Below are 27,922 nucleotides of genomic sequence, written 5' to 3' on the forward strand. Positions count from 1 at the left end.
GCATGTTAGTGACCAATTTCCAGAGAAATAACCCAATATTGTCATACAGGTTTTCGGGGAAAGGGTAAACCCGTCCTGTTCTACAAGCAGCACTCCCATATCAAAAGTGAAATATCTTCGTCTTGTGTCACAGCGAAATCATCATCAAGTATCATCAGGAAAAGGGTCATGTCCTGCCCTTCCAGTTTTACCTTTGTAGCATCTGCCGTTTTCTTAACTGGAATAAAAAAAAACATATCTGGCCTGGAGTTGCACAGCAGTCCTCCTAAAGCCACGCAAACCCATACTAAGTTACTGATCCCACAGGAAACAAACAACAGAACACAGAGAGTATGGTATTGGCTTATGTGATGATTCAGCATACAACAAGGTTCTGAGGTGCGAGATAAACCAGTTATACTACAATATCCTGTTGAAAGACTGATATAATCATTGATCTCACAGACACAGTTAAATATTAATCTTGTCATAGAAACTTCATGCTACAATAATAATGTCAAAGATAATGTTTTAGTAAGGATTTTCTCAAGCATACCAGCACAATCAATGCAATAAAATCACAAAGGGTTCTTGTTTGTTCTGGTCCCTTGTCTCTTCTGGTCAGGACTTCCAGTCTTTCTGGAACTTGCAAGCTGGATGAATGGTCTTGGGAACCAGATATAGGTAAACACACAGCAGCCATTTCTCACACGGCTTGGTGTAGGCTTTGTGAAGAACAGAGTAATAAAATATTTACTCATATTAAAGGTACCTTTCACATGAAACGTTTGCCAACTTGTACTGATGGAGCATGTTAGGTGTCATTGTGATGTATCTAGAACAGGTATTTAAGCCCATGACTCCATGACTATCTGTGAATGAATATAATAAAATATTTACTCATATAAAAGGTACCTTTCACATGAAACGTTTGCCAACTTGTACTGATGGAGCATGTTAGGTGTCATTGTGATGTATCTAGAACAGGTATTTAAGCCCATGACTCCATGACTATCTGTGAAAGAATATAATAAAATATTTACTCATATAAAAGGTATCTTTCACATGAAACGTTTGTAAGACTTGTACTGATGGAGCGTGTTAGGTGTCATTGTGATGTATCTAGAACAGGTATATAAGCCCATGACTCCATGACTATCTGTGAATGAATACACTCATCAGCTAGTATGATGTCGAATTACAATAACATCAAGAATCTCTCTGTTCTATTTACAGTCAAGACACTGGTTATTACATACATATACATACTAACATTTGTATAGCACCGATATCCAGCTCAGCTGCTCAAAGGCGCTTTGTTATTACTGTTTACAAACTGAGGAGAAGTTGCTGAAATATTTTGGATGACAAATTGAATCCTTCCCTCATGATGTCCAAGTTCAAATATATCTAGACTTATTGGTGAGCAATTTTACACTGCTGTGTCTAAATAAGATTTATTCAAATATTCAAATACTCTGAATGACAAAACAGTTTCCAAGCAGATTACTTTTGGAACACATAATAAATCTAACCTGCCTTCTTAGTTAAAAGATATCAAGGTAAATTTATCCAGGAATATACATGTCAAAGTTACAAATATCTGAAGCTTGATGACCATACTTCAACTTTTACCATTAAGTACTACCATATACGAGATTGGATATCATGAGGGAAAGATTATATTTACCATCGAAAAATAAATAATTTATTACTCTAGGTGTAAGTGGCATGCAGGCCATTTGCATCAACTCCTAAACTCCAATTTAATAACACTGTGAACTGAACGATTGCAGACAGACTGAATGAAATCATAATGTCCAGTAGCCAGGGCTTGAAGAAGAAACCGGTAATTCAAGGAGTTCTGGTTATTTAGGGTGAAAAAAAAGCAGCACATTAGCCTTTCCTAAATATCTTCTGAAAAAAAAGAACAAAACAGATTCAAAATTTAAATCCCATCTCGTTGAACAAGTTATTATGAAATATCTGGTTTGTTCCAATTGGAGATGAAATGAAACATAAAAAACTTCCAAAGTGTCCCAAAACTTTCCTGTATACTAATCAATGTCATCGGTCTTGGTAAATGGTTAGATAACTAGAAAGGTAAAATATTTGTCAAGACAAATCATGAAAGTGATCATGCAACATACGGGTCATACATCTTCAATTATCACTAAACTGACTTGCTGAGTATATTGTTCACAAAATAAAAAATAGGTTCATCTGAACGTCTTTTTCTAATAAATAACCTACAATGCCTATGTCTTGCTAAGAGGGTTCGATCGGAAGCTATTTTATAATTGAGTCATCTCGCACCTCAGAATTGGTAACAATCAAATAGATCTGATTCTGCAACAAGCATTGATATTATTTTCACATTCTTCAAATTTTAACAATATGACTGAAAAAGATAAACAATGTTCTTTGGAGTTTCTTCAGATCAACCAACACTGAGAAAGTTCGTCTTTCCACATGTGCAGTCAACATGATTCGTGTAAATAAATACTGACAACACTGAGAAAGTTCATCTTTCCACATATGCAGTCATTTTTCTCATCACATTGGTAACGTTTCCGTCTAGTAGGCCAAGGTCAGATGCATAATATCCCCCTTCCTTGGCCGACACTGAGAAAGTCTGCTTTCTACAAATGGCAGCCATTTTGGACTTCTTTCACAGGGTTGAACTGGGCAAGTTCTTCTTACCACAATCACATACACCGCACTCACACAATTTATTCATCACTTCAGGAATAGTTTGGGAACATAGATCCAGCACAATCATCTCACTGGATTCTGCAATTAAAACACACCTGGCACATTGTAAAAGTTCTTCTTTCAGCAAAATGCCAACGGGACGATATGTCATTAAAATTACCCATTATGTGAAAGTTCTTCTTCCAACAAAAGGGAAATACCAGATCTAGTTGAGGAATAAAGCACTAAAATATTATTGCACTGCTCGTGTGTAAAAGACTCTCTTCTGACACCCAGGCAGCACCGATGTATAGTCAAATGACTTCAAGTTACCTTAGTAACAGGGTCACATGACATGTTTCTTGGCAACAGTCACATGACCTGATGATTCCTTGGCTTTTACTCTCTGACAGTAACATTGTCAATGGTTGATGTTGAGTGGAATATAACCAGTTGTATAAACTGTGGAATATTTTAGATAAATTCCGCCATAATGGACAAGCACTCCTTGAGGAATTGTGGACCATAGGTTAGGATGGACGACAAGGTTGACGATACTCAATCCATGGCTAGTATTGGCCAGATGCAGGTTACATGGTTTAGAATCAGAGGCTATGATTGGACAATTGCTGGTCACATGGTGGCAAATTAAGGTGAAGCTGTGTGTATGGGATAGTCTCCATTACCAGTTGTTCAGCTCTGGAATGACTTAAAATACACCGTAATTAGACAAAATGATAGAGGCTATGCATCTATGACACAAAAGCTATGAACAGGGGTTTGGAAAACATTACTATCTGCACAAAAGCAGTTGTTTTAGTGTTCTGCCAAGAATATGTCCTTAAAGAATTACTGAATTTACAAAACATGTTCCTCAAATGCTCAAACATAGTTCTAGATTATGTTGTGAAACTTACCACATTCAGAAAATAATATCAAATGGATACTGACTGACTGAGTTTTGCTTTACGACGCTTTTAGCAATATTCCAGCAACATCACGGTGGGGGACACCAGAAATGGGCTTCACACGTTGTCACCCATGTGGGGATTCGAACCCGGGTCTTCAGCGTGACGAGCCAACGCTTTAACCACTAGACTACCCCACCACCCCTCAAACGGATACAGTCTTTGTTATAATGTGAGTCTTTTGAACAGTAGATTCATTAAAAAATTATTCACAGACACAATAGATGACAAAGAGAACACTGCTCAAAACAAACACATTTCTTGGCAAAACATTGTACAGTGTGCAAAATAGCCACTGGCCCGCTAGTCCGTGGCTAGAAAAAATCCAGTCAGGCTAGTACAGTATATCTTTAATTCAATTACCTAGATATCAAAATTGATAGAATTTCAGAACATGAATAAAAACAAAACTTAAAAGAGGGTATTTAGAAATATTTCTATTTTCAGTTATCAATGCTTTCAACAAAACAGAAATGTTTTCCATATCCCAAGCAACTGCGATAATAAAAACAAACTCAAACAATTCAAATCTCTTCTAAAGGAATGCATTAAAAGAAACAGGTAGCTAACTATTATGTCAGTACCAAATGTCATTCACACCATATTAGTAAATTTGGCTTTCATTTATGACGTTTATTTGATAACCCATAAGTTTGAATTACTAATTTCTTTCAGTCATGAATTCAACTTACAAATTTCTAAAGGTAATATAAATAGATGGTACATGGTCCCTATCTATTTAACCAGCACTGGTGTCTGTAAATATGTAAAAACTGGGCGAGGACAAACTTAGTCTAGCATATATAGTCGGCTTGCATATACTTTTTATTATTATTATTATAGGATATTTATATAGCGCACATATCCAGGCAACTAGTGCTTGCTCAAGGTGCTGGTATTTTTCCCTCGATCACTGGATGTCAATCTCAACAGCACATCATATTATCAATCTCAACTTCCTGGGCAGTATGCAACTCTTGTGCTAATGCCTCTAATCCTGTTGTTTATTATCTACCTTGTTGTGACAATATGTATGCTGGATAACAGAAACTAATAGTTATACCTGTTAAAATTAAAACAATTCCTAAAAGAGAAATAAATCACACTCTGTAAACACCAATAAACCGGATATAAAAATCCATGAAAAATCTAGAAAATACAGACACACCTCAATCTCCATGGGTTTGACATGACCGGGTAATGGGGCCATTGTTGTTTAGAAGTTGCTGAGGTTTGTCTGTATTGTCAGAAAAGCCATACAAGTTGAGTGCAAGCCCACTTTCTAAAGAAACTAATCTTCACACGCGAACCAGGACAATATGAAGACCTGATGTGTGTTTTTCACAGTAAGACTTGACCTTGGGACGACACTGCTTAACATTAACAGCAAAATGGCTGCCAAACCATTCATAGTGAGTGAGTGAGTTTGGTTTTAGACCGCTTTTAGCAATATTCCAGTAATATCACAGCTAGGGGCACCAGAAATGGGCTTCACACATTGCACCCATGTGGGGAATCGAACCCGGGTCTTCGTCGTGACAAGCGAACGCCTTAACCATTAGGCTACCCCACCGCCCCCAAACCATTCATAGAAGTCTGGGTCAATGCAATATTTTGTGACACAACTTCAAATAACATGGACCGTTAAGAAGATAAAATGCGTAATTTTACTTTCTACTGAGGCGTCCATTCTTGTCTCTGGTGAGGTGAAATTGGGTTTAACGTTGTGCTTGAGAATATTTCGCTCATATGACGACGTGCATGCATGTGTATATGTATGTGCGGCTGCTTGTACTAGCCCAGACTTAAGCTGGTTTTATAGTGCCACTTAGATACCATGCCGCAGTGAAGCATGAATACCCCACTCAGACACATTATACTGACTCTGTACCGACCAGTCTTGTTGCACCTATTAATGCCGAGAGCCAGGCAGGGACCAACAAGTACCATATTTTCACGTCTTTTGGTATGACGCACACGGTTCGGGGACGCGAGAAATAGACATGAGTAGACTCAAATCCCTGTCTTCGGCATGATCAGCCAATGCCTTAACCATGAGGCTTCCCCTCTACATCCATGAAAAGATCACTTCAAAACATGAGTAAGAAAGGATGAACCTTCAGCAATGGCAGTGTTTACCCAAAAGTACAACAAAAATATTTGCTAGCCATGTTGCTGTCTGTGTACCCAAATAAGTTCAGGGGCTTGTGATTTATCCAAAAGATGCCTATCACTTGTGTCAAACATCCAGGAGAATAAAAAATGTAACCCATGTTTATACCCTATTTTACAAATACTAAATACCACGCTCCTTGAGAAAGTTATTATTTGCCTGAAACATATTCCTTTGGTTGATAGCATAATGGATGCTGGATGACTGCTAGTGACAAAATAGATCTTGAATCATACTCATAGAAGCAGAGTATGAAGTGCTCTGTCCACAAGGATAAGCAATAATGTGAAATTCACACACCAGTATTATTACATATGATCAAAAGAGTGTAAAGGAAGGAAAGCACGTGATAAATAAGTCATGTGTCCAAAAGTACAAAACGAATTTTACAGTCTGTGTTTAACATGTTTGATGTAAAATCTCATTCAGCTCTACTAGAGGCTATGTACTACAAATACTTCAAACAATGATTAACCAGTTTCAAACAATGACAAGCATTAGCAAACAGTTTCCTTGTTGAGAAGAAACTTCAACAGCAAAGACGACTATTTCTTATCTATCTGTTAAATTCAGAACAATCTCCATCACTCTGTACTCTAGAAGAGCTGTATTAGTTAAGTAGGTATATTTACTGTTTCTTTATAATAAAGATGATCTTTTGTTGATAATTTTTAGTATTAAGTATTCTGACACATGACAAGTTTCTTGAGTATATTGAGAGAACCACCACCGTTGATGACTGAAGGGAGATAACTCATGTTATGCATAGATGGCAATACATTACATGGCCATGACTAAATGTGATGGTTATAAACTTAACCAATAAAACTAAGAGAGTGCTCATTAACATTGGGGCTTGGGACTGGTGGGAATCAAGGGTGAGATAACGTTGAATTAAAATTGTCCCCAAAAATTTGTCCGACTCTTCATGATGCTCCCTTCAATGTTTTAAATACAACAAAGTTACACATAAACTTACATACATAACAATTTGTCATAACCCCATTAAAATATTAATTATATTTTTTCATGCCCCCTCCCCTGTGACATGTTATGTGACAACCCTCCCTTGATTCCCTCTATTAAAGTGATAAATAGCAGGTCCATGAATAATGTTTAAACTGTTGATTATACCTTTATCACTAGAGAGTAACTAGCTTTGACCCTCTGTTGAATTATCTCCCCTTGATTAAGACCTCGCGGTGAAATCCATTTCATAACCTTATTGAAATGTGTTTCAAATGGAAGATAGTCTTCAAATTTAAATCAGCGATTGATTAAACAAATTTACGTACCTGGACTTCACTGTTAACTGTACATAGTATTATTATATTAAAAGCAAAATATAATGGTCATATCCTGAGAGCTACAGATTGGCATGTACATTCAATATGTGGAATAGCTTCATGAAAGTCCCAGCCCACAGACCTGCAACAAAACACTAAGTACCGTGGTCGACAAACAATAGGCTGACTATAACTTATAAGTCAAACTATAGTCTGTTTGCAGTGAAAACGTACCAGTGAATTGCACTTTAAACAAAAATGTAAATCGAATAAAGTGAAATTAAGATTACGAATCCTCATAATTCTACCTTGCCAATTGAACATTTAAATCTTAGATTTTAAATCAACTTAAAAAAAAGTTGTTTAACAAACGATCAAAGTTTCAAATCGCTTATATTGGTTTGTATTACAAGGGGGTAAGCGCAGTAGTTGGAACAGTGAAACAAATGCACGTGCGGTACGTGATGAGCCTTAACTTAGACCAACCCTACTTGATATCAGTGTTTCATTTTATGTGCATACCCCCTTGTAATACTAACCAATAGTACCGATTTGAAACTATGATCGTTTGTTAAACAACTTTCATCCCAAGTTGAATAAAATTCTGAGATAAAATTTTCAAATGGCAAAGTAACATTATGAGGATTCGCAATCTTAATTTCAATTTATTTGATTTACTTTTTTGTTTAAAGTGAAATTCATCAGTACGTTTTCACCGCAAACAGACTATAACCCACATGAAGAAGCTGATATATTTCTAGAAACTTTTGGATTCACAAACCTTCAATAATCCAAAAATAAATCTGGCAACAAAATATAACCAGAAAATCACTCTCGTTTTCTACTTTCCTGAGTACGTAAAATGAAGAATTATCTCAAATATTATTTTGCTTTCCTTCTGCACAGCATCACTTCAAAAAGTATTATATGAATACAACTATTTATGAATATCTGCACTATTCACACAACAGTTGGTGCCCTTAGCAACATATCCAGATAAAACATTTGAGATATTTACCCCTCTTTTTTAAACTTATAAGAAATAACAAAATTCTGGACCAAGCGTATGAAATAAAAAAATACATCATATACCCATAAACTGAAAAGTATTAAGAAACACATTTAATTACAATCACAGGAAGCCATTTCACAGACTGTACGTTCATGATTTGAATATAAAATATGTTTCAAATTACATATGTAGTGCTGTTACTTAATGAAAAGTGATTATTCAACAACAGTTATTTCCCCTGACTCATTCATTTCATCATTTTCGGCTAAACTTAACACAAGATACTCTACACTGGGTGTCAGATGTTCAAATATACTTAATAGTAATTTTTCCCTCATATACTGAAACCTATCTGAAAGCAATCAGAACCTTCCTGACCATTGCCAATGCAAGATCCTGCTAGCAGCCAATGATCAGCATTAACTGACCAATGACAATACCTTTCGAAGGTCACATGTCATCTGGAGGAGGCGGCAGTAGCAGCATGCACAGGCATCGATTTGACAGGCGACGAGAGGTAGTGACTGTCATCTCTCTGCTTCTTCGAAATTGTGAACTTGAAGAACTCGTACACAGACCACGATATTGCTGTCGAGGGCATCTGGTAGATCACTCTCGGTTGAATGCCTCGAAAGTAACCGGTGATTCCTTGAAACTCGTAAACTGTCCTGAAGGCCGCTGCCATACCATTCACATATGAGATCTTAGTCCGAGCGCACTGCTCCTGCGTGTTGAGCAGGGTTTTGCAAACGTCTAACGGCATGGTTGCAGCAGCAGCAACAGCACCTGCTAAAGCACCTGATATCACATGACTCCGAGGGTCATACTGTCTCTGATGGTTCAGGCAGTCTTGCATAAATTCGTAAGTCATAAAGTGCAAGCATTGGAAAGGAATATTCATAGTCAATTGTGTTGTGAAGCTTCGATAGAAGGCTCGAGCACCTTCCTCTTGAACTATAGTCTTTGCACAATCAACACATGTCTTGTACGGGCTTCCATACACTTGCATTCTCTGCTTGACCACTGCAACATTAACAGAGAAAACACAGTCAGACCTATTCTGGACAACAAGACACTTAATATTCATTTTAGTCTGTCAAGAGAACAATGCATGATCACATAAAATCAATCACCTTACCTGTAATATGAGTGGGTGAGTATATAGTTCTAAGCAATATTCCTGCAACATCACAGCAAGAGACACAAAAAATCATACATTGTAGTGAGTGAGTTGGGTTTTAGTCCTGCATTTAGCAATATTCCAGCAATAACATGTCTGAAGACACCGGAAATGGTCTTCGCGCATTGTACATGTGGGAATTGAACCCGGGACTTCGGTGTGACAAGTGAACGCTTTAACCACCAGACTCCCCCACCAAATAGTCAATGAGTTGAACTGTACGCCACCTTCAGCAATATGTTAGCAATGAGACATGAGACATGGACATGAGAAACCACCCACATATATTTTACCGATATATGGAATTGAACCAGGTCTGCTGAAATACGAGTACCCATCACCTGGAAATACCACTGCCCCTTAATCACGACTACAGCCTACAATCTCTCATACACAAATAACAGTACCGGTACATTTGATAACAGTGTGGAAGATGTCATATGTGACATCAATATTAAATTTACTGTACCATCAAGATAAACAGCTGTTGAGTGAACACTGAACATCAGTGTGTAGCTTAGAGACAAATGACTGGTCGACAGCTTGAAGGCTGCAGTCATATATCATGATTGTGCTGGTGTTAAACAACAGGAAACAACAGCAATTGCAGTCCTGACTTAATTGGATTCTTAATCCAGGATTCATGACATAACAGTATATATAAAACATATAACTCCAGCAGGATTCATGGCAGCATCATGTATACAACACTAACCATCAGCAGGATTCATGACAGCATCATGTATACAACACTAACCTTCAGCAGGATTCATGACAGCGTCATGTATTCAACACTAACCTTCAGCAGGATTCATGACAGCATCATATATACAACACTAACCATCAGCAGGATTCATGACAGCATCATATATACAACACTAACCATCAGCAGGATTCATGACAGCATCATATATACAACACTAACCATCAGCAGGATTCATGACAGCATCATATATACAACACTAACCATCAGCAGGATTCATGACAGCATCATGTATACAACACTAACCATCAGCAGGATTCATGACAGCATCATGTATACAACACTAACCATCAGCAGGATTCATGACAGCATCATATATACAACACTAACCATCAGCAGGATTCATGACAGCATCATATATACAACACTAACCTTCAGCAGGATTCATGACAGCATCATGTATACAACACTAACCATCAGCAGGATTCATGACAGCTATCATATATACAACACTACAACCACCTTCAGCAGGATTCATGACAGCATCATATATACAACACTTACCTTCAGCAGGATTCATGACAGCTTCATATATACAACACTTACCTTCAGCAGGATTCATGACAGCATCATGTATACAACACTAACCATCAGCAGGATTCATGACAGCATCATGTATACAACACTAACCATCAGCAGGATTCATGACAGCATCATGTATACAACACTAACCATCAGCAGGATTCATGACAGCATCATATATACAACACTAACCATCAGCAGGATTCATGACAGCATCATGTATACAACACTAACCTTCAGCAGGATTCATGACAGCATCATGTATACAACACTAACCATCAGCAGGATTCATGACAGCATCATATATACAACACTAACCATCAGCAGGATTCATGACAGCATCATATATACAACACTAACCATCAGCAGGATTCATGACAGCATCATATATACAACACTAACCTTCAGCAGGATTCATGACAGCATCATGTATACAACACTTACCTTCAGCAGGATTCATGACAGCAGCATCATATATACAACACTTACCTTCAGCAGGATTCATGACAGCATCATGTATACAACACTAACCTTCAGCAGGATTCATGCACAGCATCATGTATACAACACTAACCTTCAGCAGGATTCATGGCACAACATCATATATACAACACTAACCATCAGCAGGATTCATGACAGCATCATATATACAACACTAACCATCAGCAAGATTCATGACAGCATCATATATACAACACTAACCATCAGCAGGATTCATGACAGCATCATGTATACAACACTAACCATCAGCAGGATTCATGACAGCATCATGTATACAACACTAACCATCAGCAGGATTCATGACAGCATCATATATACAACACTAACCTTCAGCAGGATTCATGACAGCATCATATATACAACACTAACCATCAGCAGGATTCATGACAGCATCATGTATACAACACTAACCTTCAGCAGGATTCATGACAGCATCATATATACAACACTAACCATCAGCAGGATTCATGACAGCATCATGTATACAACACTAACCATCAGCAGGATTCATGACAGCATCATATATACAACACTTACCTTCAGCAGGATTCATGACAGCATCATATATACAACACTAACCATCAGCAGGATTCATGACAGCATCATATATACAACACTAACCTTCAGCAGGATTCATGGCATAACATCATATATACAACACTAACCATCAGCAGGATTCATGACAGCATCATGTATACAACACTAACCATCAGCAGGATTCATGACAGCATCATATATACAACACTAACCATCAGCAGGATTCATGACAGCATCATGTATACAACACTAACCATCAGCAGGATTCATGACAGCATCATATATACAACACTAACCTTCAGCAGGATTCATGACAGCATCATATACTAGTATACAACACTAACCTTCAGCAGGATTCATGGCATAACATCATATATACAACACTAACCTTCAGCAGGATTCATGACATCATCATATATACAACACTAACCTTCAGCAGGATTCATGACAGCATCATGTATACAACACTAACCTTCAGCAGGATTCATGACATAACATCATATATACAACACTTACCTTCAGCAGGATTCAAGACAGCATCATATAAACATCATTTACCTTCAGCAGGATTCATGACAGCATCATGTATACAACACTAACCTTCAGCAGGATTCATGGCATAACATCATATATACAACACTAACCATCAGCAGGATTCATGACAGCATCATGTATACAACACTAACCATCAGCAGGATTCATGACAGCATCATGTATACAACACTAACCTTCAGCAGGATTCATGGATTCATGACATAACCAACATCATATATACAACACTTACCTTCAGCAGGATTCAAGACAGCATCATATATACATCATTTACCTTCAGCAGGATTCATGACATAACATCATATATACAACACTAACCTTCAGCAGGATTCATGGCACAGCATCATATATACAACACCTTCAATTCATGACAGCATCATGTATACAACACTAACCTTCAGCAGGATTCATGACAGCATCATATATACAACACTAACCATCAGCAGGATTCATGACAGCATCATATATACAACACTAACCTTCAGCAGGATTCATGACAGCATCATGCAACAACGTAGCAACACAGCCTGCAGCTCCTGCAACAAAACATTTAAAAAATCAAAATACAAGACATGTTTTTCTCTCGGGCTGAACGGGTTAGGTGGCTGACTTTGCGTGCTGGCAATTAGGTGCCTGACTCTGAGGGTATGGGTTCGAATCCTGGATGGGACTCAACCCAACAAAAGTACAGTGAGTGAGTGAGTTTAGTTTTACGCCGCTTTTAGCAATATTCCAGCAATATCACAGCGGGGTCACCAGAAATGGGTTTCACACATTGTACCTATGTGGGGAATCAAACCCGGTCTTCGACATAACAAGCGAAAGCTTTAACCACAAGGTTACCCCACCGCCCAACAAAAATGTAATTTTCTGAGTAAAATTGATATTTTATACTTATCCTGACTCATGCTTATTTGCTTGTCTTCTTCTTCTTTGCGAACACAGTGGAACACTTGTATCTCCCAATTGAAGTTCCCTTCAATGTAAAATCACTAATTAGTACTCACCACGAGTTATCTTTCCCCTCGCAAGCGCGTGAACGAGGGCGAGGGCCACCTCCCACCATGTGCCTCACTCTCTCCTTTATAGCGAGCCCAACACTTGAATTTACAGGGAAATCCAAAGTGTTATGTGGGAGGATGGGAGGAGCATTCATGAGTCAGGATAAGTATAAAATATCAATTTTACTCAGAAAATTACATATTTTTCCTTATCCTGACTCATGCTTATTTGCTTGAGAATCCGACGGTTATGGAGGTGGGAATATATAATACTTTGGATTTGGATAATTAGTGATTTGAATTGTAATGACTGTAATAACCCTATGGGAACTTCATAAAGGCACTGAACTGATGAATTCCTGCTGCTAACTTATCAGCTGCCATATATGGGTTATTACAATATAACTATTACAATATACTTATTATGATAAAGTATGTACAACATTAATACAAAGCTTAAGACTAGTAGACTTAAGTTGTTAATGTGATAGCATAAACTCCTTGAGTTTATAGTTAATATACTTTTATGAAGTAACCAAAGTACTAAGCTTAAGATACGCATAAACTTAAGCTATATGAGTATAGTACTGTGCTTAAGATATAATTTAACTTAAGCTATATAATAGCAAAAACTCCGTAGAGTTTGTTAGCTAATATATATATAAATGTGACCATATTACTGAGCTTAAGATATGATGAAACTTAAGCTAAATATAATAGCAAAACTCCTTAGAGTTGTTAGCTAATATATTGTATGATATAATAACCATAGTACTGAGCTTAAGATAATAGATTGAACTTAAGCAAAATACATATATAGCATGTAGCTATTTAGTACTGATATCAGATAAGTATAAATCTGTAAGATTGACTTATCTTCCAAGGAACTGTCAACTGTTGAGCGAGGACCATGGGACCGAAATGGTGGATACCTGAGACGCCCTGGTGGTGATATCTCTCAGATAGTGGTTGGCAAACACCATATCGGATCTCCAGAAACAACCCTCCATTATGGTATTCAAAGAGCAGTAGCCGTGTAGAGCAAGTGTTGATGCTAGCTCTAATTTCATGAGGATTAGATGCTCTTGGAGGGTCGAGTCCTGCAGCCTTGTAGGCACGAGTATGACAGTTCTGATCCAAATTGAGATAGTAGTACGTGAGACTTCCGCTGCGTGAGCTGTAGATAGAGGGATAAATAATCTCTTGAATTTTCCTCTCCTCTGTTTGGATCGGTGGAGATATATTTTCAGTGCTCTTACTGGGCATAGTGATAGATCCATCGTATCATGAGGTCCAAGTATGGATGAGAGAGCTGGGACATGGAATAATCTGTCTGGTTGACCTGGCAATTGGTTCTTAGCTATAAAATCCCAGCGTAGTCCCAGATGAACGATGTTATGAATATCATCAAAGCGTGTTCTCTCGTAATCCAAAGCGTGAATCTCTGACATCCTGGCAGCCGTAGCTAGCGCTAACAGGAACAAGTTTTCTGGGTCAGTGATTCAAACGATGTAGATTCTAACGGTTCATAAGCCTCACTTGTGAGGTGTTGGAGCACTATATTTAGATCCCAAGCTGGAGCGGTGAAACTTCCGCTTGTGATCCTCCAATCGGAATGCTCGTAGCAAAGCGAGTAACTCTGGGGTCTTTGTTAACTTGACGCCCGTTCTCATAGTTATGACAGAGCTTAATGCTGCAAGATAAGTGGACAAAGTTGAGCCTTTTAGATTCTTAGTTTGTCGTAGATAACATAAGTAGTCCGCCACTTGAGGATGAGTAGCATATCTGGCTGTAAATCCTTTCTTTGCAGCATAATTGACAAAACTGTGCCATTTGTCATCGTATAAGTTGCGAGTTGAGTTACGCAGTGCAAGCGTGACTGCTTTTGCCGCTCTGGCTGAATAACCTCTCTTATTCAGACATGCCTTGATACAATCCATACATGAAGTTGGAATACTTCTGGTTTTCCGTGCACTTGTTTGGTGTGCGGATGTATCAATAGATTCGAAAGCGTTCTGGAAGTTGTAGAATTGGTTGTCCGATTTCTTGAATAAGATTTGGAAACCACGCTCGCTGGCCAGTAGGGTGCACCAAAATCAGATGGAGGCTCTGGCGCTTGACTGATTTTTCTGTAAGACTTGTGGGATTAACGCTGGTGGCGGAAAGCGCACGCTGCTGAGTCCCTCCCACGATATGCTTAGTGCGCCCGCTGCCCATGCTAGTGGGTCTGGAACTGGCAATATTTAAAGTTGTCAGTTGTTTGTTGAATCGAGTGGCTTAATAGGTCTACTAGTGGAGATCCTATTTCCATGATTATTTGAGTGAATATCTCTGTGTGGAGCATCCATTCTGTCGGGCGACGGTAGGTGTGGCCGAGAGAGCAAGCGCCTGCTAATACATTCTTTGCTCCTGGAATGTGGCAAGCTCTGACATGTATGTTTAGATTGTTGATTAGATCGAATAATCGGAAACATAGAGACAGTAGGTTCGGTGACCTTGTTGAGCCTTGTTTGTTCACATAAAACGCCACTGTCGAATTGTCTGTGTGAATCATCAACTGAGCCGCTCTGTAGTAGGTTGCTCCAGTGACTTATGGCGCTTATGACTGCTTGCATCTCTAGCAGATTTATGTGACATTTGCTCTCTTGATTGCTCCATAGGCCTGACGCTGTCTTGTAGGCGCAGGTGGGCTCCCCAACCTTGTAGTGACGCTGGCCTACGTGAGAGATGTGTTTCGATTCCGCTCTATTAAGGAGACGCCACGCAAACATTCAATCTCTTGGTCCACCAGAGTAGATGAGGTTTGACGTGATCTGGTAGACTGAACGGTAGAGGGTCCTCGAGATGCGCATTGATGAGGACTTGTAACGGACGAATTGAAGCCTGCCTCTGACTGTCAAGTCTTGGGCTGATGTGAGTAGTCCCAATAGGATCTGCCACTGTCGTAGTGGTAGCGAGAGAGTAAGGCTTGTGGGATTAACTGTTGGATCTTGATCCATCTGTCCTCCGGGACTACTATATACGATTCTGGGCTGTTAGAATCGTGATACCTAGAAATTGCAGATCTTGGCGCTGGTTCTAGGTCCGACTTGAGTAGATTTACTAACCATCCTAGTTGTGTTAGTAACTTGATTATAAAGTTCAGCTGTAGTCTGAGACGCTGTGGATCTGGATCCACTTGTATCCCGTCGCCTAGGTAAAATGCGCCATAAGACCTTGACGATGTAGGTATGCGACAATAGGCTTCGTCACTCTTGTGAATACCCAAGGGGCCGATGAGATTCGGCGGGAAATACTTTCCATTGGTAATGTTTCCCGCCTAGGATAAATCTTAGATATTTCCTTGAATTGGGATGAATCGAATGTAGATATATGCGCCTTGCAAATCTATGCTGGCCATGTAATCTTTGGGACGAATTAAGTGCCGAAGTTGCGGTAAGTGTATCATGCAAAACGCTGGCGGTTTGCTTAGATAGTCTTTGTTGAAGATGCTCATGTTGTATATGAGACGAAACTTTTCCTTGGAATTTTCTTGGGCACTAGGAAAACTGGGGAGTAGAAACCTGGTACGATGTTTCGCTGATCCAGAACTTCTAAGGCCTGTTTGTTTAGCAGAGTAGCTACTGTTTCTCTTAACATAGGTAGTTGTGCCGGTTGAAAGTCGAACCTTGGAGGGATGACTGTTAACGGAGGTATGGCCTTGAGTTGTATTTGATATCCGTGCTGTAGGATGTTGGATACATAAGGATCTTGTAGTAATCCCCAGTTTTCCCAGTGCAGTGCAGCTGAAGGCGCCCACCCACTTGAGAAGGTTGTACTGGAACGGCTGGGGTGGAAGACTCCAGTCGCTCCAACCTGTATTTCATCGCCTAAACGCTGGGAACCTCTGGATGATCTGCCTCTTGCTGATCCTCCTCTGAAATTGCTGTATGGGCTTAATTTAAAAGATTCCCTGGGACCTTTTGCTGTAGCCAATTTCTTGTCCCGTGCTTTCTGTAGTCCAGAGAATTTAGACTTGCCAGAGTATCTCAAGGATGATTGCTTAATGACGTTCGCTAACGTATCCATGGACTTGATCATAAGCACCTCTCTAGAGTCCTTAGACACCTCTTTGGAGACCTTGTCTATGTTACCACCAAAGAGTAAGGGCGATGACCATGGGGCAGCGTAGAGTGATTCCGTAAATTGATTATCCCAATTGCAGGAGGCTAGTAGACCCTGACGACGAGCCATGGTAGTAGCTTCAGTAAGCGCTGACAAGTGATCTGTAAGGAACTGATGGTCTCTTTTCTGCATGAGTAGAGCCGAGTAGATCATTCTATCTTCCTCCTCTGTAGAATCTTTGAACTTGGTGATGAGAGTTTCATTGACAGTTCTAGATCTATTCAATCCAAAAAACATTCTCCTAGAAATGGTATCCAACTGGGCTAGTTTGCGATCGTCTATTCTGTAATTTCTGGACTTGGCATCACTGATTAACTTAAAGTTGTCATCAATCTCTTGAGCCTTGAAAAAGGAGTCCATATTGTGACCTGCAAATTTCTTGGCGTTGAAAACCGGGAAATGTGTTGATTGGAATTTCGTAGATTTGGTAAAGGCTGTATCCAGATTAGCTGGAACCGCTGCTATCGGGTCAATAGGAGGTAAGGAGATAGTGTCCGCATCATCTTCCTTCATCAAATAAGTATGAGCTGAGTTCTCGTTCTTAGACGGGGAAGCAAGTTCCAATCCATTCACCATCCAGTATCTAATTTCTGCATCTGAGAATACGATACCTTCTTCCTCTTCTGACGTAGGATCACATATAATAGAGTGAGGTGGAGTCCTAGATCTGTAAGAAGATCGACGAGAAGATTGTGGTGAACGGACTGACGAGTGGCTAGTATAGGGAGACCTTGGAGGAGACTTCCTCGGCTTAACGCTGGTGGCTTCAGCGGAAGCTCTCGATGAATCCCTTCTAGATCTTCTGGGTGAAGATGACTTGGAGCCACTTAACCTTCGTGATGGCCTTCGGAAGGTATCGAGTCAGAGTCCGAATCATTATATGGGAGCCTGCTTCGCTAATCCACTCTGTGTGTTCTACAGGGTCTGAGCTCGGTGAAGCACTCCTCCTCCTCCGCGGAAGCCCTTCGCGAACTGGTGAGGATCTGGATCCTTCGTGGAGGCTGCCTGGGACGTTCTTCGGAAGGCTTCGATACGGGCTGGGTTGCCCTTCGTGGAGGCGCGTTTGTGGGCTCTAGGGCCCTACACGAAGTCATAGCGGGCTCTGGGGCCCTTCATGACTTATTATGGGTTGGGCTCTGGGGCCCGCGGCTCTGAGGCCTCTGTAAACCGTATCGGTCTTCCATCAACATCATGATTTGGTTAACCAGGTCGTCTGGGACGGTCTGCGCTGGCGTTGAGGGTGTCCTCTCTGTGATAGTGACGGGACCCTCAGTTATAATCTCAGGCGTCAGCGTAGGCATCTCTGGTTGCGTGTTGATCTGCGCTGAAGTGACGGTAGCCGATACTGGTCGCTTCTTATGCCGTACATCTGGAATGATAATCGGAATGTCATCATCATATAAACACAATTCTGAAACAGGTAGAATGTCAGAAGCAAAGTTTTTAGTAGCCTTCGTGGATTTCCCTTTTGACGAAGCTGTAGACCTGGGGGTTCGGAGCGTACGTTGAGACGACATGGAAGCTCTTCTAGTCTTAGACTGTGATGATGGAATGTCCTGGGATGCAGGCCGCTTCTTGATATAGCGGATCATGCCCCACTCGAAGGTAGGTAACTCAGGCGGAACACCAGACGGTAGAGGGTCGTCCGCCAACAGTTGACAGGGTATATCTGACTCTGATCTATTAGCCATGACTGAAGATTGTTTCCGAGATCTATCTGCCGCCCGTCTCAAGACGGAATATAAATATTTATCAAAGGCAGAATTAGACAAATTAATACATAATTTGCAGCGTGAAACAATAGAGCATGGAGTTATGCAACTAGGGCATACTAAATGCGGATCGGCAGCAGAGTAACGTAATTTACAAACAGTGCAGATTTTCATTAACGCAAACTGCTGAGCAAACACGGCGAACCGTGAATAAAGCAGCAGAAACACGAATAAATATCAATGCATGTTGAATAAGGATACTAGTTACACCTCTATAGATGAATATAAGAGGTAACAAACTAAATATAAATAAAGGATATAGTGTGTAGGGAGACACAGGCTCTCACGCCCAGCTCACTGGGCTTAAGAAGGAGAGAGTGAGGCACATGGTGGGAGGTGGCTTCTGCTCCTCAAGGCCAGGGAAAGATAACTCGTGGTGAGTACTAATTAGTGATTTTACATTGAAAGGAACTTCAATTGGGAGATACAAGTGTTCCACTGTGTTCGTTCGAAGAAGAAGAAGAAGACAAGCAAATAAGCATGAGTCAGGATAAGGAAAATATACAAGAACCAGCCAATACCACATGATAATTGCATGCCATCAATACTTATCCCCGCAGGTGAGCTACAGTACACAACACTATCATACATTGTTCTACAGCACCATACAGCTATGAACGGTGATGTTATTATTACCGGGGTAAAATGCGACAGAAAATTTTTACCAAAAGCACCACATGCTGGCGATAAAAAACTGTGTTATATATGTAATGGTTGTGCTATCTGATTCATACATTATTAAAGTTTATAATCCTGATAATATACTAGCATATGTGAATCCACTTTTGTTTTCCCTAAATCCTTGTTATTACTTTACCAAAAGAGGACATACCATTCATACAGATAACATATGTAGCATTGAATAGAGCCTAATATTGAAAACATGACTGCAGAAACTTTAAAGCAGGCAGAATTCTATTGTAAAATATATTAATATTTTTGCTTTCAGTGCATAAAAAGCTCCCTTACATACACAGAAAATAGAGGATGACAAACTGCTGTCACAGCATATTCACTCTCAGTCGTCAATCAGAGCACAATCAAATTAACCCTTCATGTGTCAATAGCCCCACCTTTCTTGCAGTTGAAGGTATATAGCCATCTATGTATATTATAGAAACCAATATTCTATGCTTTGTCGAAGCTAACACAATACGTGCCATTAGACTAACCCATGTCTTCCAAAAATGTTGAAGGTAATGAATCATGTTTCTTAAACCAACCACCATATTTGACGTGTTGAATTACCCCTTCATATGTCAACAGATCACCCCATCTATGATGGTTTGTCAAAGTTAACCCTTTATGTGTCAGAACTCTATCCCCCTCTTCCAACAATGTTATATTTCAGCCCAACCTCTAAGTTGTGTTTGAATTTAACCCTCCTGTGCTACTACACCACCCTGTTTTTCCAAACAGTGCTGAAGTTAACCCACCATTAGCCAAGTGGTTGCCCTGCTTCCCTTTACTGAGCGTTGACTTGATCTTCTCGTAGCTGGCGAAGTACATAGCATGTGCAGGCCCAGCCCCCACCACCATGGCGCTAATTCCACGCACAGTGTTCTTGATGCCTTCATAACGCAGGATCTTCACGAAACCGTCGGCCAGGCTGCGATAGTTGGCATTGGGATCAGGCACAATACTCTGCATCCGAGTCTAAAACAAAATGAGTGAGTGAGTTTAGTCTTATGCCACTCTTAGCAATATTCAAACAAGAGAAATAAGAAGATGACATATCCCCCCGGCCCCAACATACTTGAAAGAACAAATCATCTGACAGTTACATAAAGTCCAGCTTGAATTTTTTTAGACTAAGTCTGAATCGTTTCCATGGAAACCGGTAAAATACAAATGCCAAAAAATCTGTAAATAGCAAAAGGCACTACTTCAAGATCTGCCTCATATATCTGCCCAGTACTGTTGAAATATATTAAACGGTTTTCGAGTTGTGCTCTGGAAATGAAGCCCACCCTTCCCTTTTGAGACTAAGTCCGAATCGTTTCCATGAAAACAGAGAAAAATAGAAATGCCAAAAATCTGTAAATAGCAAAAAGCACCTCTTCAAGGTCTTTCTCATATATCTGCCAAGTTCTGTTGAAAGATAATCAACGGTTTGTGAGTTGTGCTCCCCTCCCTTTTGAGACTAAGTCTGAATCGTTTCCATTGAAACCGGAGAAAAAAAATGCCAAAACTGCAAATAGCAAAAGGCACCACTTTTGGTTCTGCCTCTGCCAAATTTTGCTGAAAGATATTAAGAAGTTTTTGAGTTGGGCTCCGGAAACGAAACCTACACCTCCCTTTTGGGCCAAAGTCCAAAACATTTCCATGGAAACCGAGAAAAATTAAAATGCCCAAAGTCTGTAAATATATCTACCAAGTTTTGCAGAAAAATATTGAATGTTTTTTGAGTTATGCTCCGGAAACAAAATGATTACGGACAGACAGACAGACGGACAAGGTGTCGACTATATCCCCCCGCATTACATGCTGGGAGGATAACAATAACACGGCAGGGGACACCGGAAATGGGATTCACACATGCGGGGAATCAAACCCGGATCTTCGGTGTGAAGAGCTTTAACTACTTGTACTAGGCTACCCCACCGTCCCTAAAACAAATGAAACTGTGATCAGCAGTGTAGACACAGCCATTTGTCCAATAACTGTTTAAAATGATGCATCAAATTCCAGGGCTGCTTTTCAGAACCTAATGAAAAAAATCTAAATATAATGTAATAAAAAATAAGGGGTCCCCTGTATCTAAATACATTAAATAACATAAAAATATAACTAAATGATCAGGATGTTGTTTTTTTTCCATTATACCAAAACCTTATATTCTCAAGCCATAACATAAACTGCAACTGGATTCTTTCACTGAATCCTTATCATAATAATTGCAGAGTTTCCCCACAATCTATGATCCAAAACTGGCTTCAACAACAGATTACATTAAGACATCCCTTCAATAAGGGAATCCCAGTCATTTGGGAGGGCATTGTGATATCATCTGTTACCATGACATCACAATCGACATCATAATCCCTCTGCCTCTGAAGCTGGCTAGCTGGAGTCATTACACTCAAGATACTGGTTATATGAATGTTTACAAACTTTAAAAGCTGGACGATGATGCTGGCTGATACAACATTCTTCAGTGTCTTTTCATATTAAACTGATCAACACTTATGTATGAAAACTTAACATTCCTAAACAAACCTTGCAAAATTGTAACTTTATCATGTTGATCAACTAGTGTTGATATAGTTGATATCAAACTACACTGGGGGAGACTATGTATCATGTACATAAAGGTTTTAGTTGTACATGTCAGTACATATGGTACATATTTCACTTCTCAGGAAGGCTCTGTGCCACAACTGACTGTGGAACTACTACTATTTTCTGTTATGTTACAATGAGTATTGTGCTCATACAATCATTTCGCGGAACTGTGGGGTTACAAAGGTGTTTAGTCTATTTTGAAGTGTGGCTATTGTGCTCCTCTTAGCGCTACAATCATCTCGATGAAAAGTATTTCTCCATGAATAAACACAGATTAGGAGCCTATATTCATATGCAATCAAAATAAAGCATGCAGTTAGAACACACTGAAAGTTGCAGGGACATTGTGAAGTGAGGTAACATGAGCTTTAACGTCGTACTTAAGAATATGTGTATTGTATGTGTATGTGCAGCTGCTTGTACTAGCCCACACTTAAGCTGGTTTTATAGTGCTAGCCCACTGAGATACCATGTCACAGTTAAGTAGGAATACCCCACTCAGACACATTATACAGACTCTGAGCTGACAAGTCCTTGTTGTAGCCATTAATGCCGAGCGTAAGGCAGGGAACAACAAGTACCATATTTTAACGTCTTTTGGTATGACGCGGCCAGGGACTGAACTCGCGACCTTCTGCTCTCCGGGCGGTTGCTCTAACCACTACACCACAGAGGCAGCTTGCAGGGACATTGTAAACCATCTCATTTATGATTATACCCATAGGAACTGAACATGTGGAATGGTGTAAACCTATTTTATTTCAAATAAAATGTTTGAAATTGTTGCAAAATTCTAAAACTTATTTTTATTTCCACACCAAAACTGAAATATAAATCATGTTATATTCCATCCTTTAGCTAACAAAAGAACATTTCACTTGCATTACATTTTGAACATGTATATTTGAGATCTTTACAGTGTAGGAATGTCACTTCTCCCATCAACATCAACAAATGACAAAGACACTTTACATAAAACAATTAATAACCCCTAATCCCGCAGAAATCAGATTCATTAAAGATATGACATGCTTCTTTTCAGAAGTGTTCAAAAACGAGGACTCACAACAGTTAAACGAAATAATGAAACTCAGACCGGGATCTAGTTTCTAACCCTACATTTTATATATGCTGCACAATTCCTGGCCTAGACACTGACTCAGTACAGCACTTCAACAGGAAGCATGTATGGTGAGTGGCATGTTTCCAGTAATATATTGTAGAGCCAGGTTGGCAAGGTCATGTGTAAAACTGTTTGAAACCAGTATTCCCGTGGTCATGGTGTAAAATAACAAGACAGGGAGGGGGGGATTTGGTGTCACTGTCAACATCCCCAGTCAACCATGGCAATAGAGGGACACGGATTGTACCAACATCAGAATTGTCCCAGAAAAACACTTAAAAAAAAGCAAGCCCCCTTCATCCCAAGACTGTCAAATGGTTTTCCTTAATGGATGTGTGACTTGGATAAACCAGAGACAACTTTATATTACCCGCAGTAATTCATGCAGTAGTGGCATGAAGAAATGTAATGTACTTGGTTAACACATATCATCACATGCTAACTGCGTAGATCGATGTTCATACTGTCAATCACTGGATTGTCTAGACCAGATTTGATTATTTACAGACTGATGTCATATAGCTGGAATATTATTCATGGAGTGGCTGAAGAAATGTAAACAACAAAAACTAAATGAAGAAATGTCATCAGCCAAGTCATACATATACATAGATTACCTCAGAGTTGAAATTTTAAACTTTTATGCATCAATATAAATGTACATGTTGTTGGTAGGTTCCTTGATATCACGTCAACAAAGAAACCACACTGTAACTTTGGGATATAGTCTCGGGTCAACAGAAAATCAACTAACTCAACAAAATAGCAATAGCACAACGATGTGACGCACTTACCTATCCTACTGATATTATGTATGTCACATTACGGAAATCACCAAATTCTCCAACTGAGCCAATGGATGCTCATGACCTTAATCACTGGATTGTCTTGTCTGGACTTGAATATTGAGAAACAGCTGTTACATAGACAGAACATTGCTGAATTCGATGTTAAACAACAACAAAAGGACATTCACTAGGTTTGCTATATTTATGTGTTTAACAAAGATTCACGAAAATTAGAAGGGTAGTATCCAAATTCCTTCCAGAACACATGGAGGAAGGGCCTATCTGAAGAAGATGAAAGTTGGGTTTATAAAAATTAGGATTACTTTGAAAAAGGGCAGTCCCAAACTACTTTAAGTGAATATAGTTTTTTCAATTTTAGCAATATTCCAGCAGTTTCATGGCAAGGGACACCAGAACAAAATGGGCTTCATACATTGTACATATTGGGAGAATCAAACCTAGGTCTTCAGCATGACAGGCTTACGCCGTAACCATTAGGCTACTTCACCACCCCTCAAACTGTTTTATGATCATTACTCATAAGGATGTCATGCCAGTGCTTGTTTTCTGTCACTGAATTTGATTTCTTGTGCTTCAGACACACTCTACAAGTCATAAAGGAGCCCTCGAATTATTACATGTACAGTCATGACGGTACATTGACACGTTTTATTCCACAAGTTGACTGTAAGACCCCACATGACTACAGATAAGGCATGAACATATGATGAAGGTGCATTCACTTATTTTATTCAACTGGATGATTTCAAGACAACGGAATTGTAACAGATAAGTCATGAAACAACAACACATGATATCATGAAATATAGTTTTTAATTAGACAATTGCTAAGCCTCTATTAGTTACAGTTAGCTCTTAAAGTCAACATTTTTTTTCTTACTCAATTATTTCCTGCTTTGTCTTAAAATTGAGCTTATTAGACTTGTAATATTTTTACTATTATATCGCGAGGCAAGGAGTACATTCAGTTGATGTAAGGAATGCAAACAATCAGTTGATTTACAGGTAGTTTAAACTTTAATTACAACCCTGGAACAGGTAGAACTGTATTACCTGGGAGCTCATCACACACTCATTACATTCATTACCATAATCATATATCACATTTAGATACATAGAAGAAATGTGGACTACAACTTGAAATGCAAATCGTTACTTACAAGTGGTCATGTGGACTTGTCAATGTTTGACCTTGACCTTGATACTATAGTTAGAAGCACAGGTAAATTTACTACAAGAGAGGTGAGGTGAAATTGGGTTTAACGTTGTGCTTGTGAATATTTCGCTCATATGACGACGTGCATGCGTGTGTAAATGTATGTGCGGCTGCTTGTACTAGCCCACACTTAAGCTGGTTTTATAGTGCTAGCCCACTAAGATACCATGCCGCAGTGAAACATGAATACCCCACTCAGACACATTATACTGACTCCTAGCCGACCAGTCCTTTATGTACCCATTAATGCAGAGCGCCAGGCAGGGACTAACAAATACCATGTTTTAACGTCTTTTGGTATGATGCGGTCGGGGATCGAACCCGCGACCTTCCGCTCTCCGGGCGGACGCTCTAACCACTACACCACGGAGGCGGTTACTACAAGAGATGGACTTAAATATACTCATTACTGACATTGCTAAAATGGGGAGAATGTGACTTCAGGTAGCACATGATGGTGCAGGGATGAATTTAACACAATCAATAGATCACCAAACATTATGTTACTACAGATGTGGCATAATGTGGACTCTGTTTCCAGAGTCCTATTATTTCAAATTTATTAATACTTGACCCCAAATCTGACATCTGGAAGTCAGTAAACCATCTTTAATGTTTATTTTGTCACAGGACCATATTTAAGCCGTTTGTGTAAATAATGAAGTCAGGGTAGGACAAACCAGTGATCAACCTGTGAATAACTTTCCCCCCAGTCAGGGTTTCCATGACAATCAACAAACCTAAAGACTTCTTTGGAGAAACACATAATAAGGTAACTGAGATCATTTTCTATACCAAAGTTCCAATGGGGTTAATTTGGGTCAGAGTGAGGTATTGACTAATTCTGCTACTGTTCATGCTCTTAACATGGGCGTTCACTTGGTAGAAAACAGTATCTGTTGTCCAATGAATGATAGCCGTGAACCAAGTCACCAAGTCACGATCATCCGACATTTTTAACATGCTATTCTGACATATCATAATATCAAGTTTAAGAACAATTTAATTTCCATGCAAGTGTGTGTCAGTGTGTGGTCTGACAGTGTTTGGCACGATGCAGGAAACCTGCATATTTGACTCAAAGTCAAAAGCTATCTCAAATATAACAATGAATTTAGAAGTTTGTGTCATTGTTGACACAATACTACTGGGCCCTTAGTTCAGATAATCTAAACTTAGTTTCTGTGCAATGACTGTTTTTGACTGCTCAGTGCTGATTAAATACCTGACCTGCCTTTACCTTGTTTTTGTCATTATTAAACAATCACAGTTGATGTCTTGAAGAAAGTTCCAAACTGAAGTCAACTCCAAAACATGTCAATGACTCTCTCATGACACCAGGGGTCATGATGACTCCTAAATTTTATGCCGAGAGTAAACACTGTAGTCTGCTTGGACTATTAATTGCTGAATTTACGGTTCAGCATGGATACCCAATTCAGACCTGCGTATGCTGATTCCAAGCCGACAAGTCCTCCACAGTTACCCATATGGTGAGAGCCAGGCAGGACAAGAAGAAGTACCATCTCTTTACATCTTTTCGTATGAACCAACCTTCCATTGTCTGGGCAGAAACTCCATCCACTAACCCATGGAGGCGGTACAAACTACCGATATTCATAGAGTCTGGTTTTAACACTGCTCCAGCATTAATTCAATTACAAGATGAAATGTCAGTTTAGTCATGCATGTCTCATCGAAAATAGTTGCTATCAATGCACAGGATCAAGCAGGGAAACATTGATCACTGGTTGATCAAATGACATTCCAAATGTTTTGGTTGAAGGTAAGTTAATAACGTTGACATGACACAGATGGGCCCAAATGATACCCAGTGTGTATCCAAGGGACCTGCATATGTTTTGAATGGATGCCTGCTTTTAAGCATCATCAATGAGGATGATGTAGCTTGACAGCTGCGTTGTCACTACCGCCATTGAACACAATATCTGATAGAATATGAAAATGTGCTTATAATTTCCAGCGAGTCTGATGGCTCTACGTCACAACTCTGTACTATGACAATATTTACCACTCACGCACCTTGCTAAGTTATATAACTCGTTGGTCACGAACTGGTATTACATCATCAACACTGATGTTGGGACCTGACATGCGAAAGTTGGCCCCTGCGATACCCGCCCCAGCCCCTCCCCTGTGTCACCCCGGTAGGCCCTCGTGTATTTACCTTCACGCAGTCAACGGGGTACATAACACAGTGTTCCATGACTCCGGCCGCCGCCCCTGCCACCATGTGGGTGACCATAGTTGATGATGCTGGCAAGCTTTCATATGGGTCGTCTTCTTCCATTGTAGATTATATAACGCTCAAGTCCGAGACTGTTTCACACGCCGATCTTTACACGCTGCCGCTTTTAACTGCAA

At 39.6% G+C, this 27,922-nt stretch overlaps 1 protein-coding gene across 2 annotated transcripts; it reads right to left on the reverse strand.

The window, feature by feature from the left end:
• Positions 1-1,477: 1,477 nt before the first annotated feature.
• Positions 1,478-27,922, reverse strand: LOC124274557 (mitoferrin-2-like). 2 transcript variants are annotated; one of them, XM_046709919.1, is made up of 5 exons: positions 27,726-27,922; positions 20,541-20,760; positions 12,647-12,703; positions 8,553-9,135; positions 1,478-3,381 (listed from the first exon to the last, which is right to left on the reverse strand). In XM_046709919.1, the coding sequence occupies exons 1-4, from the start codon at positions 27,846-27,848 to the stop codon at positions 8,570-8,572; spliced, it is 966 nt and encodes a 321-aa protein (XP_046565875.1). In that variant the 5' UTR covers positions 27,849-27,922; the 3' UTR covers positions 1,478-3,381; positions 8,553-8,569. The 2 variants fall into 2 exon arrangements, with proteins under 2 accessions (XP_046565875.1, XP_046565876.1); XM_046709920.1 differs by lacking the exon at positions 1,478-3,381 and adding an exon at positions 7,108-7,126.

Source organism: Haliotis rubra, unplaced genomic scaffold (assembly GCF_003918875.1).
Source record: "Haliotis rubra isolate DU_JTF1 unplaced genomic scaffold, ASM391887v1 Scf192, whole genome shotgun sequence".
NCBI lineage: Eukaryota > Metazoa > Mollusca > Gastropoda > Lepetellida > Haliotidae > Haliotis > Haliotis rubra.

What these genes read in the sequence shown, in the direction of transcription:
- LOC124274557 (XM_046709919.1), bottom strand. Translation starts at nt 27,848, where the DNA reads ATGGAAGAAGACGACCCATATGAAAGCTTGCCAGCATCATCAACTATG. An exon ending in GGGCAACCACTTGGCTAATG is followed by an intron (nt 12,704 to 20,540) that starts GTGGGTTAACTT and finishes GTTTTGTTGCAG; the next exon opens with GAGCTGCAGGCTGTGTTGCT. An exon ending in TGTCATGAATCCTGCTGAAG is followed by an intron (nt 9,136 to 12,646) that starts GTTAGTGTTGTA and finishes TTAATGTTGCAG; the next exon opens with TGGTCAAGCAGAGAATGCAA.